This window comes from Lissotriton vulgaris, chromosome 12 (genome assembly GCF_964263255.1).
Source record: "Lissotriton vulgaris chromosome 12, aLisVul1.2, whole genome shotgun sequence".
NCBI lineage: Eukaryota > Metazoa > Chordata > Amphibia > Caudata > Salamandridae > Lissotriton > Lissotriton vulgaris.
This window is the reverse complement of record NC_141700.1, coordinates 119,596,137-119,611,077: the sequence shown is the minus strand read 5'-3', so window position 1 is coordinate 119,611,077 and position 14,941 is coordinate 119,596,137. Positions and strand designations below refer to the sequence as shown.

The window sequence follows — 14,941 nt, the reverse complement described above, 5'->3', positions numbered from 1 at the left end:
CCTCACAAAATAGTGGATGCGCCTGCTGTTGTTATGAGACTGGCTGATGTTTACTACATAATTATGGATTTACAACGACTGCCACATAATTTACATAATTGGCAGATTTCAATAGAAATGTTGTGAGCTGCTAAAAAGGAAAGTAATACGGCCAGAGATTGTGCTACATCATGCCACATAATTTTCCTTGTCTTGCTTCCATTTTGTCAACTTTGCCCCATAATTTGGTCCTCGATTACCATATAACCCTAGTACTTCTGACAGACCCTCCAGGATTTCGCGATTTCGCGGTTTGGGAAGGGGAGCGGAGCAGTCATTATAACGGAGACGTTTTAAGGCATGGGCAAAGTGGGCTGCAGCCCAGGGCCCCAGCCTTTCAGGGGGCCCCCTGATAGAGCAAGCTCTGTTCTGCAGAGAGTCTTGCCCTGATGACCTTGAATAATTCTTAAACAAATTGATTTAAATACAATTTTCCCATAACCTATTTGAATGTGGGTGCTGTGTGGGAGTCTACTACAGACAGAGAAATGTTATTATGTTTTTTCAACACCATGCAAAATCCATAGAATGTTTTTTTATTACAGGTCAAAACAGAACCTCTCATATAAGAAATGGGAGGAATTCACAAAGATTATTTGCAATACTAGTGAGCTGGTGCTGTATAATAATATTGAAAACATGTCACTAGCCTTGAATATTAGATGTAAACAAATTTAGAATTTGGATCAATTTGCCTGTGCCTTGTCAGTGACCTGGCCAAAGAGTGTATGAAAGAGCTGAAATTGGACAATAAATTCAAAGCTGTTCCGAACAGAGGCCCCCAAATTATGTTTGGCCCAGGTTCCCTGAAATCCTTAAGATGTCCTTGCATTATAATGATAAAATAGAACTTTACGGAAAACTGTACCTATTTTCCATATTTCACAGATGTGAATTACGGTGTTTACACCGCTGCATGTGTGCAATAAAAGAATTTAGGTTAGTTGACAGCAGGAGCGAAATGATGTCTGAGTAGCTGATGCATAAATTCTGACAGTGACTGACCGACGATTTCTATTTGTTTTGTTTGTTTACAGCTTCCACCCGATGACCCAACGACAAAGACACGCAAGTGTATGCGATTCATGCGCATTGCCCCAGCCTGCGCGAGCGAGACAGAGGCCCGGGAGCCCGCCAACATCGTGACGTCATTTCTGGACGCCAGCGCCGTCTATGGCAGCCATGATTGTTACGCACAGATGCTAAGGGACAATACCAACAACATGGGCCTTCTAGCAGTCAACAAGCGTTTTAAGGATGGAAGCCATGAATTTTTACCTTTCGATGATGAGATAGCAGACACGTGCGGCCCCACCGTGTTCTGTATCCGTAAAGAGCCCTGCCCGCAAGCGAACACCACCTACAACATACCGTGCTTTAGACCTGGTGAGTAATATTTTAAAATACCTCGAAGTCGGTCCTGTAGACAGTACTGATACATGAGGAGAAAGTTATGAGGCAACAAATTATTACACAAAAAGCAAACGTGTTAAAAGTGACAATCGTGAACAAACAAAATCCAAGAGGTAGCAAGCACAAACGCATTACAGGAAAAAGTGGCGTGCAAGGTATTAAAAGCGTGCACAGTAACAAGTAGAACCTATAATAGTGCAATAAATGGCACACACTCCACAAGAACAAACGTAACGTTACGTAGGCAATGGTGGCACTGGTGCAAGTGTCTAAAGCAAACAAAATGTAAGAGGTAGCAACCCACGTGTTACAAGAGAAAAGTGACACTCAGCAAGAGCTCAAAGCTGTTAACTTCTTTGTAGCCGCTTGCCTCCCGTGACATGCGTTTATTTAAAAAAAAAAAGGCAGATAGCCTAGGCTGCGAATGTAGGAACAGTAGTTTTCAAAGAAATTGGGTACCGGTAGGCCAGCCAGAAGAGACACTGTCACACAGTAGCCACCTACGCAGAGAGGTAAGAACTAAGCCTTCAGCATTATTACAGCCCATTCCCCTTGGATTTTCTACAAAGAGCACTGCGGCATGTATTCTACTTGCCTGGCCGTAGCACCACCGTGACCTGTACTAACATGAGTCATGATGCAGTGAAACAAAATAATTTCACATACTAAAAAGCATCGATCTGCAGGGCTGCTCTGTCTAATCATCCTTCCGGAGTCAGAGAGCCTGCTGCCTTTAGTCCTGGTTTAGTTTTACCTAATACCTCTGCAGCACGTGTTATCACATTAGCAGCTGCTCTGAGTGTCACGTAGAGCTGTGAATAGTGGGTATTATCATCAAGTCCGAAGGCGGGTCAGTGCATGGACATTTACACTCTCTTCAGTGTTTTTCACATGATCAGTGTCTTTATTTCTGATTTGTGTAGAGGCCTGCCCGAAACACACTGAGTCACAGAGACAGAGTCTCCTTCCATTGCTGGTGCTCTGCAACAGTTTCAAGAAGTTCTTGGAGTTTCCAGTTTCTCAATTGGCTGTAATTTCTGATATTTATAAGTTTCCCTCGCCTTAATTGCATGATTTTTGCTCGCGAGAAAGTGTCACTCATCGTCGTTGAAATGTCACTCATAATTTCACTAAAAATTTTAAAATGTCACACATGGCAATCTGAAACCTTGGCAGCTATGCTGTAACCAGTCGCTTTGCAAGGAATGGTGTAGATCCTGAAGTATAGGTAACATTTTCAGATAAAGACCAGATTGCATCAGTGGAAGCCACCCAGCCTTCTCCGGAACTTTTAAAAATTAAATTCTTGGAAGGGAGAGGAGTGCAGGATGAGCATTATGGAAAACACGCTTTTTTTCTGAAATATTGTGTTTTGTAAACTCTTGTTAAAGAGTGTTGATGAAGTAACAATAACTGGTTTTTCACTATTTTTTCAATTAATACCTCGAACAATTTAGATTTATTTTAAATTTTATTGACTGGATTTTTGTCTATGTTTATTATGTAGATTTCATTTTCTTTCATATAATTTAAGTAAAATTATATATTTATAATTCTAATGTTGCCCTGTGGTGGTAAATGGAATAGTTTAAGAACGTAACAGTACCCTTATTATAAAAGAGAAAAGTGGTTAATGTGTATACTATCCTCCTAACTAATTTCACACTTTTGTATCACAATGTAGTTCTTAAAATTATTACAGGGGGCGGGTCTCTGCCTCACCGCAGGTCGCCACTGCTGGTAGCCACTTCTGCAACTCCTGGAACGCGGAGAAGGGACTGTAGAAAGCACTGGCACAGTTGAAGGCAAAAGAGCTGCCCGGTTGTTGCTGTGCAGACTGCCCAGCGGCAGAGAACCGTGACCCACTCCCAAGATGGCAGCCGTGTGGTGAGGTTGCGCTAGCTAGCCACGAAAAGAGGCTGTGGTCACCTTCAGGGGGGGCAAGGGATCCCCGGATGCTGCAGACCCTTCAAGAGGGTTTGGGGGCCCCAGAAGAGACAGCTGCTGCACCTGATGCCTGACTGGGGCCCGGTGGCCTGGAACTGAAGACCTAGCACCCGAAGGAGGCTGGGACAAACCGCATTGTATGGTCAGCCTGACCTAGAGCAATGCTGGGTGGGAGCTGAGCTCATTGGGCACCCAAGACTACGCACCACGGAGCATGTGGACCACAGGGGAATAGGGCACTCTGGTGGATCACTCGAAGCAGCCAGGCGAACGTGAATAGCAACGGGTACTGGTGACGACGGGAGTTCCCCATTCCCAGACTCAAGGACAGTGGTGGCTTCTGGGTGTGAGTGCATGCAACACCACAGCCCAGCAACATATGATTGAAACATCTGGACAGGTGGCCCGGTTTCCTAGCATATGGTACCATGTTGGAGCATGTATGCTGCACAACCGGACTACCCTGGGAAAGAGACAGACGTACCATCTCCTCTCAGAGGCCTAACCCAGCAGAGATGTCAAGGGGAGGTCCTGGAATGACACTAGGACCCGTGGGGGATGCCCAGAGTGTGGCCCCCGGCGGTTGGGTAGACAGGCCTCTGTAAGGAGTTGACCACCAGACAACGAACAAAGAACTATCATGGCTTCAGCAAGGGGAAAGAAGGAAGGCTCACCGAAAGATATGCTTATGGGATTGGCAGCAGCCAAGGCAGCAGAAGCCCATAATTCGCAGCGATCGGTGCCCACAGCAGAGGGAAGTGAGGAGGAAGCCCCATTGACAAGGTTGTTTATGGAGGCGCTCTTAGCCTCCCTGCGCAAGGATATCCAGGCAGTGAAACGATAATTAGCACTGCACCTCAGGGAGCCCAGCTGTGATCTGGTGGAGGTGGGCGACAGGGCGTCCACGCCTGAAGACAATGAAACCAGACAGGGTGAGGAGTTTGAGCAGCTGCAGCAAGAAGTCCTATGTCTGCAAGAACAACAAGCGGCACTACAGGGCCACACAGAAGACCTTTAGAACCGCTCATGCAGGAATAACATATGCATCCACTGGGCACCGATTGGGGCTGAGAGCACATACATTGCAGACTATGTGAAGGTCCTCTTCTGCCAAATACTGAACTCACAGGGGGAGACTGATGTGCAATTGGACTGGGTTCATAGAGTGGGTCTCACAAGGGTCAAAGGAGGCTGACCGACTGACATCAGTTCATAATTTCAACTTGAAATAGACTATCTTGCGCAGGGTGAGGGATGCCCAACCTGAACGTTTCTAAGGCCAAAAACTAGCATTATAATCAGGACTTGTCTGCTCTAAATGTCTAGAACTACAGGGCCTTCTGACCATTTACAGCAGTTCTCATGAGCAAGGGGATCTCCTACAATTGGGGTCATCCATTTCCCCAAATTTTACTGGGAAGACACTCATCAAATTAAACACCTGGCGGAGGCTTGCAGACTCCTAAACGTACCCAATCAGGCGGAGGGATGTTCGTAGTGAAGACTCCGCAATAATAAGGAGAGACAGCACAGCACATGGGGGAGAGTCCCAGCATATCCAAAGGCCTATGAAGGGAACCCCCAACCAGGAGCGACAAGGTGTCATCAGCAGCTTTTGCAGTGACCCAAAGCGTCGAACTAAGACTGTTCCCAGGCCTATAGCTGACATAGACCCCTGCTAGGTAAGTGAGGCTCTATCTGGATTTCTGGGCAGAGGTGGCGGGGGGCTGATGACCCTGATACACACCCTCGAATGCACACTTGCCGGTCCCCGCCCGGGATCACCTCTTAGGATTTCCTTGGATACCACTGGATCAACAGTGAACTAATTTGTTTATGGTGTATTTGAGTTTATGGTTGGGGTTTACGTTAGGCATGTACTCACTCCATTGTACAGACTCACAAGCGCACATGGGGCCCCTTCTCATGACTCACCTGCTAGCTGTATGCAGCGACAGTGCCCAGTACCATCTATGCCATCACACCCGGGCGTAAGTCAAAGATATAACCTTCCTTTACCCTTGTCCACGATGAGTTGAAAATTATTACCCATTATGTAGGTTATATTTAGATGGGGCGGAATATGCACTGCTCCACTTGCAGCTCTGCTTCTATGTAGGTAGCGAAAAATGCAGCAGACTCTTGGCCAACAAGCTGTGGGCTATAGGCCCTCCTCCAGCCAGATGGCAATACAGTCACGGAGGACACAGCAATAGCGGCCACCTTTAGGGATTTCTATGCTTCTCTCTATGAGGCACAGGACTCTCAGCCTGCAGACACCAAGCCGGAGGCATCTATTACCATCATACCCAAACCAGGGAAACTGCAATGTGGCTCATATCAGCCCATTTCTCTCATAAACATTGACGACAAACCTTTCATCAGTATCCTGGCAGCACGTTTAGGGTCCCTGGTTCTGGGTCTGATAGACGCCGATTGATCCAGGTTCACCCTCCATAGTCATTGTGGAGATAATACCATAGTAATCCTCCATCTAGTGGATGAAGACAAGCTGTCCAGATGGGAAATAATGCTTCTGGCCATCCACGCTAAAAAAGTGTTTTATCATGTGCATTGGCCATACCTGGATGTGATGTTGATGCACTTTGGCATCAGGAACAAATGTGCCTGGATCCTTTGCAGCTACAGCGAGCCTCATGCAGCGATACGAGTTAATGAAGTGCTTTGGACTACCTTTCCAATTGGCAAAGGAGCACGACAGGGCTTACCACTGTTTCTTCTGTTATTTGCTGTTTACATGGAACCTTTGGCACAGCGGGTTAGGGACAATCCACGTATTATTGAACTGAGGATTCGCGGGGTGAAACATACTGGCAGCCTCTTTGGAGCCCTTGAGGGTCCTGCTGGCCTTCCAAGATGAGCTGGGACAGTTTGGGCAGGCCTTGGGTTTCCGCATTAACCACCAGAAATCTCAGGTCCTCAACCACTTGGTTACACCTCCCATGCAGAAACTGCTGATTGGCAGCTACCTATTAGCATGGGTGGACTCAGTGACACACCTCAGGGTGCATATTGCCCCCACCATAGAAGAGAGTGGCCACCAATTTTGCGCCTTGCTCCGACATGCCCGTACTTAACCATGCTCAATTGAAACACTATTGCCTTTCATGGATAGGGAGGGACATGTTTCAATCACTCCAGGCTGAAATCAACAGCTTAGTTTGAGATTGACAGTGGCCATGCATGAACCACACTCAGATTCTCTGCTCTGCCCAGGAGGGAGTTTGGGGGTGCCTAGAGTCCTACACTATTATCAGGTCGAGCAACTACGCTTCCTGGTGAAGTGGAGCCATAAGGAGTCTTAGAAGCACTGGTACTTTATGAATAGAGCAATAGCAGGAGAACATCTTTGAAAAATCCCTTGGATAAAGCAAGAATCAGAGAGCCTAGAGACTGTACTTCTCTCCTGTTACTAGAGCCACCCTTGGTGGTTGGGACCGAATCTCCATCCAGATGGCTTTGACCTCATATGCCTTGATGTTGACACCTATGCTGGGGAACTCAAAGTTTTCTCCAGGCCTTGATTCTAGAGCTTTCGTGGCTTAGCAGTCGGCAAGCGGTAGCTCTATCGGCCACATGTTTGATTCTGGAGGACTCATACCCTTCAACTACAGCCTGCCATAAACAGAACGTTTGCGGTACCTGCGGGTCTGCAACTGGGTCACCAATCCAGATGTCTGGGAGGGGGCACAGCAGACGCTTACACCCTTTGAAATGTGACTACTGTCCAAGGAAAGTGAGCGAAGCATTATCAATGACATATGCCCTCTTGCGGCAACCTCATACAGAGGATAAAATGCCGGGCCAGAAATTGTGATGTCTTGAGTTGGGATGGACCCAGGCACAGAAGGAATGGGGGTACATCTACTATAGAGCGCGTCATACAACACTGCAAGCATAGAAGCTGCTACTAAAATTGCCAGATACTGGTATCTACCTCCTACTAGACTACACAGGGGGAACCCCACTCACTTTGCATTCTGCTGCAGGGGCTATGGAGCACCAGAAATCTTGCTCCCTTGTCCAAAACTCACCCGGTACTAGGATGCATTCCTGACAGACACTGACAAGTACTTTAACACACATCTGCCTGCTTCCCAACGTACCTTGTCCTGGGACTTCCCAACCACTTGACCTTTCTTCTCAAATCTAGAAGGGGACGACACATTTGCTTGGTAGTGGGAGTGGTGCTACGCTTAGTGACCTGATGGTGATAATGCGCTTTATAAATACCAATTACAATTACAATTCTCTCGCTTTGGGGTACAGAGAAACTCCTGACACACACTGATTGGCTCTATAGAATATGGCACATGGTAGCATGGAATGTCTGACACTCACAATGACTCATCAGCTAGCAGCCTACAGAGAGCTGTGGCTGCCATACATCATAATGCTCTCTGCAGAATTATACAAATGTATGTGCCTACGCTTGCTGGCATTGACAGAATCCGGGATGGAACATAACAGGGGAGGAAAGACGGTAAAGCACGAGATATGATAGGGTCGCATTATACACAAGCACATTATTCTAGAGTGAGTACAGGGAGGAGGGGGGCAGAGTTTGGGGGAGGATTGGCTGGAACTTTGTTCGGATTGTTTTTATTTTCCCTATTTCTATGCACGCCTCAGGAAGGGGGTCTCATAGCGATTGCATTCTTATATCATTTTGCAATGTTAATCAAAAGATTTGAACCATACAATCATTACACACCTGCTCACTAATTGTATAAAGTACATATCCAAAATCTTATTTCACTGCAAAAATCCTAATTCTGAATTTGCATGTTGTCTTGGCAACACTTGTATCCTCTAATCACCCCCTCACAATCCTTCTTGCTCAAATGACAATGCTGTAAAAAATGATCACAAAGCCTCCAGGCCTTTGTGTGTGTGTATATATATATATGTATATAATCCACAATCAGAGTTTGTGAGATACTACAAAAGATAAATAACATCAAAATGAGTTTCTACTTTCCTAGCCTAAGTACCAGCCTTTATCAAAGCATACAATTCAATATCCAGTTATTTCCCTCTCTCTGATTGACCGTCTCTTTGAAGACAACGTTGGGGCGGATGACTTTTCCATTAAATATAATTCAAATACTTGAAATGGACAGCCTAATTATATTTTTTCACTACATTTTGAATATTATAAATATTCTATAGAAGTCCCCTGTTTTACATATAATACAGTTTCAAATGCAAGAAAGACATCAATGAAACATATTTTATACCACTAAATCCTGGAAAACAGGGGAAGAGAACCAGATTACGAGAGGACTGCTATGTTGCATCCGGAACCTACACACATATCAATCAATTAATTTTAAACACCTATATTCCTCTTAAATAACCACATATCACATGTTTAATATCCTATTCGTTTCGGGAATTCACTACCAGTTTATGACCAATCCCATAGTGGTCAACTGTGCCCCTTCACCCTTCCTGTATTCAAAGCAAGGATACACTTTTGTGGGCTTCAGGGACATGCATTTATAAATAGAGTGCACTCTTGGATAGTATTGTCACAGTGGTTATCAAAAGTTATGGATGTATTTTCCACCTAAACCCTCAATCGACATGCTTAACTCTAGATGGCACAAACTATTTTGGATACTGAGTCCAGGTTTTATTCCTTAGTGCACCATTTCTTTTAACAATATACTTTTTTATAGAAATCCATGCTGGGGGCATTCAAACAGTGGAGGAAGGATTTAGGGACCTAGGTACAGAAGTCACTAGAGTCAAGGAAAGGTTTATGGGCCATCATTATTCGAGGGTCTTAAAAGCTTTCATGTTAGATGCCCAGAGGTGGCACCAACTCACGATTTTGATGTTGAGTGGTGGCCATCTTTACAATGATAACCCTACAAAAAGTGTCATATGTGCTTCAAAACATTCCCTATCAGGTCCCAGACACCTTCCTCCAGGAGACAAAGACAGTAATTTGGTACTTCTATGGGATGGGAGTGGAGATCATTGAGAATCAAACTGGCCATGCAATATAGAACAATTTACAATTGGGGTTTTGTACTACCTCAATACTTCCAGAACTGAGGTAGAAAAACCAACCACTCCTACAGGCGATTAGGACATTGATACAGATTTGGAGTAAGACCACAACTTTTATGGAATGGCAGAGGAGACTTATGAAAGAGACACCACAGTGGGGTAATTCTATATTGAAAGAAGTACCCTGCCTAGCAGGATTTCAAAGTTGTAATACCGTTGATATAACTAAATAGTAGAACATATGCGGCAAAAAGGTGGGTTGATCGATTTTCAAAAACTTAAAGGAAGAATATAAGATTTCTCTTTCACAGGAATTTCGATACATTCACCTCTGAAATGCAGTGATTGTGCGCTCAGTAATCTTATGGTGGATATGCTCTAATGTCTGCACATCTATTTGTCAGTTTTCAATTTGAATACCCACAATATGATTAATTTTCTATTCAGTGGTGCTCTTGTGGCACTTAATACCCACCCACCTTAGGTATAAACCTACTATGCAGAACAACAATGCAGTCTAGCACAGTTAATTAAACAATGCAGTTGACGGTAAACAAGATCTTTTTTTATTTCGGCAATGACCATAAAAACAGCAGCCGGAACCTGTTTTGTCCTTGTAGATTTTTTCAAGGCTGATCAATGTAACATGAAACAATAGTCACTGAATTGCTGCTAGTCAGCATGAACTTAGTATCTCTAAAGCCAATATTCCCAGGGGACGGCACATGGAGTAGTCCTCTTTCACTTTTTGCGACTATCTTGTCACCGACCGAGATAAACGAGGTTTGTAAAATTGCACATGAAGATCGGTATCTGTTAGGATTTAGGACCGAGTAGATACACGCAGACTTATCAGGATCCAGACACCCAAAAATACATTGTTTTTTGGGGAATGCAACATAATAGTGGATCTTTATTTACCGGAGTACATTTCCCATACTACAGATTACATTTATTGAATCTTTTCTGGGCGTTTCAACACATTTTGGGAACATTGGCTTTAGAGATACTAAGTTCATGCTGACCTGCAGCAAATCAGTGACGATTGTTTTCTGTTAACATTGATCAGCCTTGAAAAAGTCCAGGAGGACGAAACACATGTCGGCTGCTAACAGGTGTCGACTACTGTAACAGGGTTGTGTGTACTTTGGTGCATTGTTTTATTGTGTGCTCAGTAGACTGGACATTGCTGCTAGAGACAGCCACATTAAAACGCAGGGTGTTATTGGAAGGACCCATTAGGAAGTATCAAAACCTATTTATGAAACACTAAGAAATAATGCTCCTGACTGAAAACAGCACCTCAGTGAAAAAGATTGAAACTTGTGGAGAATTTTAAATGGGGGCAGCACAGATGCACCAGAGGCAGATGATGATACAGACTTACCTAAGACTAATTCAATTTAATAGTCTGCGTAGTGCTGACTATAATAGAAGCAGACTGTTTAAAATGGGCATGCCCCTAATTTTAGCTGTGTACTATTAAATCACGTGGGTGATTTTTTATCTGTTGGTTTTAAGAGTTACGCCAATAGTTCTCCTCCATTATTAACGATCCACAGATCCGAAAAGTAAATTATTAATTCATTCTATAAATAATTAATTTCATACTGATAGTCAATAAATCATTATCAAAATTGATCATCCCAATCTATAGTGCACTTTCAAATAAAAAAAATGACAATAGAATATCACTGTCCAAAAATGTATTTGTAAGATTATGGTGCATTATGGTGACCAAACGAAGATTCAAAATGATCTATATAAAAGTTTGAAAATGTAGCCCATCCTTATTAGTATTCAGAGAATTCTGATTTGGATGTATTTAAGAATTTAAGCTACAATCAGGATTGCAAACAGTGTGGGAGTAGAGAGCATTGCACTTCCAAGTTCTATTCCCTGCTCAGATGTTGGCAGAAAAACCTGGAAAAAATGCCAGCAAATAGAGAAAAGTATACAGGAATCAAACATCTAGTACCCATTGTTTCTTAGGAAACCTAGAAAAGTGCTATGATAACTGGACCCAAAATTAATTTACACCCAAGATTTGACATTTCAGGTGCTGTCTTCTTTCCGTGGTTTGCTGTCCATTTGATCAGTGCCTTAAAGAAAACTTTATTTGAGTCAAATCAAAAATAAAGTATACTGGATCCCAATGTGGTGATGGTTTAGTATTCAAATAGCTCTGCAAGATTCCCACAAACTCTTTTTGAGAGTTCTTGGGGTAGAAGATCTTGAAATCTAAAATCATTGTTTTCTGAATTTTTGAAGTATTTCCTAGACTAGTTGAGTAACATTTAACATACCACAGTGGTAATTATAAGTGCTTTGGAAGTTCATGTAGACTACTGAGGATCCAACCAATGTGGGACAATCACCCAGTGGTCCCACATATCTGTATATTCAATGCATGCTGTGTTCCTTGGTATTTACATTTAATATCCTTCAGATTCAGTGTGTATATATATATGCCAATCAATCACGTTGTTAACTGCGGTTTCCTCTTTTCTAAGGTGACAAACGAGGTAATCAAAATATGGCTTACATGACCATCAACACAATTTTCATGCGAGAGCACAACCGGCTGGCAAGGGAACTAAAGAAGTTAAACCCACATTGGAATGGAGAAAAAATTTATCAGGAGGCACGGAAGATTGTGGCAGCTTTGATGCAGGTAATGATTGAAGTCCTGGTTTCCTCCTTTCTGTCCAATGTGTACGAAAATCTGTTTGTGGTAGTGCCTGTGCTGATGTGTGCAGAAAAGTAGAGGGCACACCATTTATGTACGTTTGTAAGTATGCATTTGTACTTCCACTGTTAATTCATGTTTCAGGTAAAAAAAAACTTGTAATTAAGTTGGGTATCTGAGATACCAACTCTAGTCCACCATTAGCGGTAGGATAGATTTGCTGCGTATTACCATCATGTCTATGGTTTTCAATTCTACTTAGTGTGACCATCCCACTATAGGGGATTACAAACACTGTCTCCAGTAATGACATTTTAACCAAGTGTGGTAATCTAATTAATTGGAAGTAAAACAAGACTAGAACACCCAGAATGCTTTAGGCTATCACACAACTGTCCAGGACTGGAAACAATGTCTATAATGACCTGGAGGGAAATGGTAGCTGTGGTGCTACTCTTACCCCTTGATTGATCACTAGGGCCTGTTTGTAGCTAAGGGTATCTTGAAAATGCCACGGCTAACAAAACTTGAGCCTTTAAGGTTTGATATATGGTGGCCTAAACCTCCCCCCAGAGGATGGGCACAATTCAGAACTAAAGCAGCAAATGACCTAACATACCTTTGGCAGACACACCGGATCTGCAAAATATGAAATACTAAGTGTGTTCCATCCCTAACACACCTCTATCAGGCGGATACAAAAAAAATATCCACCGACAGATATCTTGCGAACCTTACCACCGTCTAAGATGGCGTACGTGCAGTTTGGTCTAAGTAGGATGTGGAGATAAGTGTATACTTATTATAACAATCTAGAGGACGCAGTATTTTGTAGGTAGATAGTTCAACTGCGTTTTAGTGTACAACCACCTAAAAGGGTTGCTTTCATGAATCTTACTGTGGTCTAAAGTCCTTAACACAGTACGATATTTAAAAGAATGAAAGGCCTAGGGAGTGGAAGCCAATCTCCACACGGGAGGCAATTATACCGGAGCAAATCAATTCTCTTTGACTTTAACAAATTGCTTTTTAGATTCAAATTAAATGTATAAACGGAACAAAAAATACATCACACTTTATTAAACAATATAAAAATCTTTAGTAAAACTTCTCAAATATTTCTGGCAATAAAAGAAAAAATAAAACAATGGCAAAAGTGCACAATTTCTTAAAAAAGAAATTCTTGTCTTTTACAGCAATTTAACAGAAGACAAAAATGTTAATTAAGCATAGCTCAGCTTAACAATCGTGTAACATGTATCTCCTAGATCTTGGGGCAGGGCATTTGCAAATGTACACAATTTTTAAAACCACCCTGAACATTTCTTTGAAATCTGGCAACAGCAAAACAATAAGAGAAGTCTTCAAGATAGTCAAAAATTGAAATGGTACTTTTACTAAATGTAGACCTGAATCAAGTAAGATTGGTTTTAAAAAGAGGCATCTCTGTACCAAATTCAAAGGGCAAATCAATAGCATATACAGCAATGCATTTTACTGCTTCATTCTGCAGCTACATTAGCCTTTAGAAAGCAAGGGTTTGCTTTATTTTCCCCTATTATTTTATATCGCAAGAACATTCTCATTTTACATAGCATATGCCTAAGATTAGAATCAGAATGAAGGTTACTCATTAGGTTGCATTGGTTGCATTGATTAATAAATTGATTGTTTGATTAACAGGATTTATATAGCACCACTAACCTGTAGAGTATTTTGACACTGGCCTATAACTGCCTAACCAAACAAACGTGATTTCAGCTTACATCAGAAATTGAGGAGTGAACAGGAGCACTTGATGTTGAAGGGTAGAGCATTCCAAAACTTGGGGCCCTAAAGATTGATTGATTAAATTGATTGAAATACATTTCTAGAGCGCATGGTTACCTGGGGGCATCCCAACGCTAAATGCAAGGCAGCTTCGCGTTCGAGAGAAGTTAAGGAAACAAAAAGGTCTTTAGAAGATTGCGGTAGGTCAGACAGTTCGGTTCAAGGTGAATCCATAGGGGTAAATGGTTCCACAGTTTAGCAGCACTAGACGCGAAGTGGCGCCCTCCGCTTCATGATTTCCTTATTTTGGGAAATGCTGTCAACTGCTTGTTTTTAACGAAAAACAAGGGAAACCCTACTCACAAAGGAACCAGGGCCAACAATTATATCAAGAACAGCGGTTCCAGTGGTGTAATCAAAAATGATACGAATTAATTATATTGCTCAATGGCGATAAACATTACTACTGAGGATTGACATGGATGGCAAAAAGAAATGCACTCACAATTATATATATTTCTCTCGTTTTTACTTCATAGTATAAATTTCATTGAAATATGTCATACAGTACATTCCATACAAAAACATGAACAATACATAGAAGTGCGGTGTGTCCCAAGTGTATCAAAAAAACCAAACTGACAATACACAAAGCATAAGTTCTCTAAAGGCACAGTGGTTTCTAATGGATATATGTACAGGAAAAAGACCAAAGAAAGATAATATGATTGTTATAAGTGAATCGGAAGGAGAGAGCTATGAGACGCGACCGGGCTCCACAGCATCGAGGCATTTTCCTCGATTGAATCAATCATTGGATTTAGGAACAGGATACCATTGCGTTATCCTAGCCAATCACAAACTTATCGCAGGTGTAACAGTTATTACCTTGAGACTGCATTACAAGTGTCCTCAGTCACACTTTGCGCATTGATATTCCTTGACCACTACAAGTGTGCCCGGCTGGGTCACTTGTAAGTGAGTGAATTTTATTCCTTTATCTCACCATGCATGGTTGAACATAAGAATAAAGATCAGATG

At 42.5% G+C, this 14,941-nt stretch overlaps 1 protein-coding gene across 1 annotated transcript in view; it reads left to right on the top strand.

Moving 5' to 3' along the window:
* LOC147673585 (myeloperoxidase-like) overlaps nt 1–14,941 on the top strand; it is a 92,349-nt gene that overhangs the window by 52,483 nt on the left and 24,925 nt on the right. The window contains exons 6-7 of the mRNA XM_086947470.1: nt 1,077–1,425; nt 11,955–12,115. Of these exons, the coding sequence (XP_086803596.1) occupies nt 1,077–1,425; nt 11,955–12,115 (510 nt within the window). The remainder of the gene's footprint in view (nt 1–1,076; nt 1,426–11,954; nt 12,116–14,941) is intronic.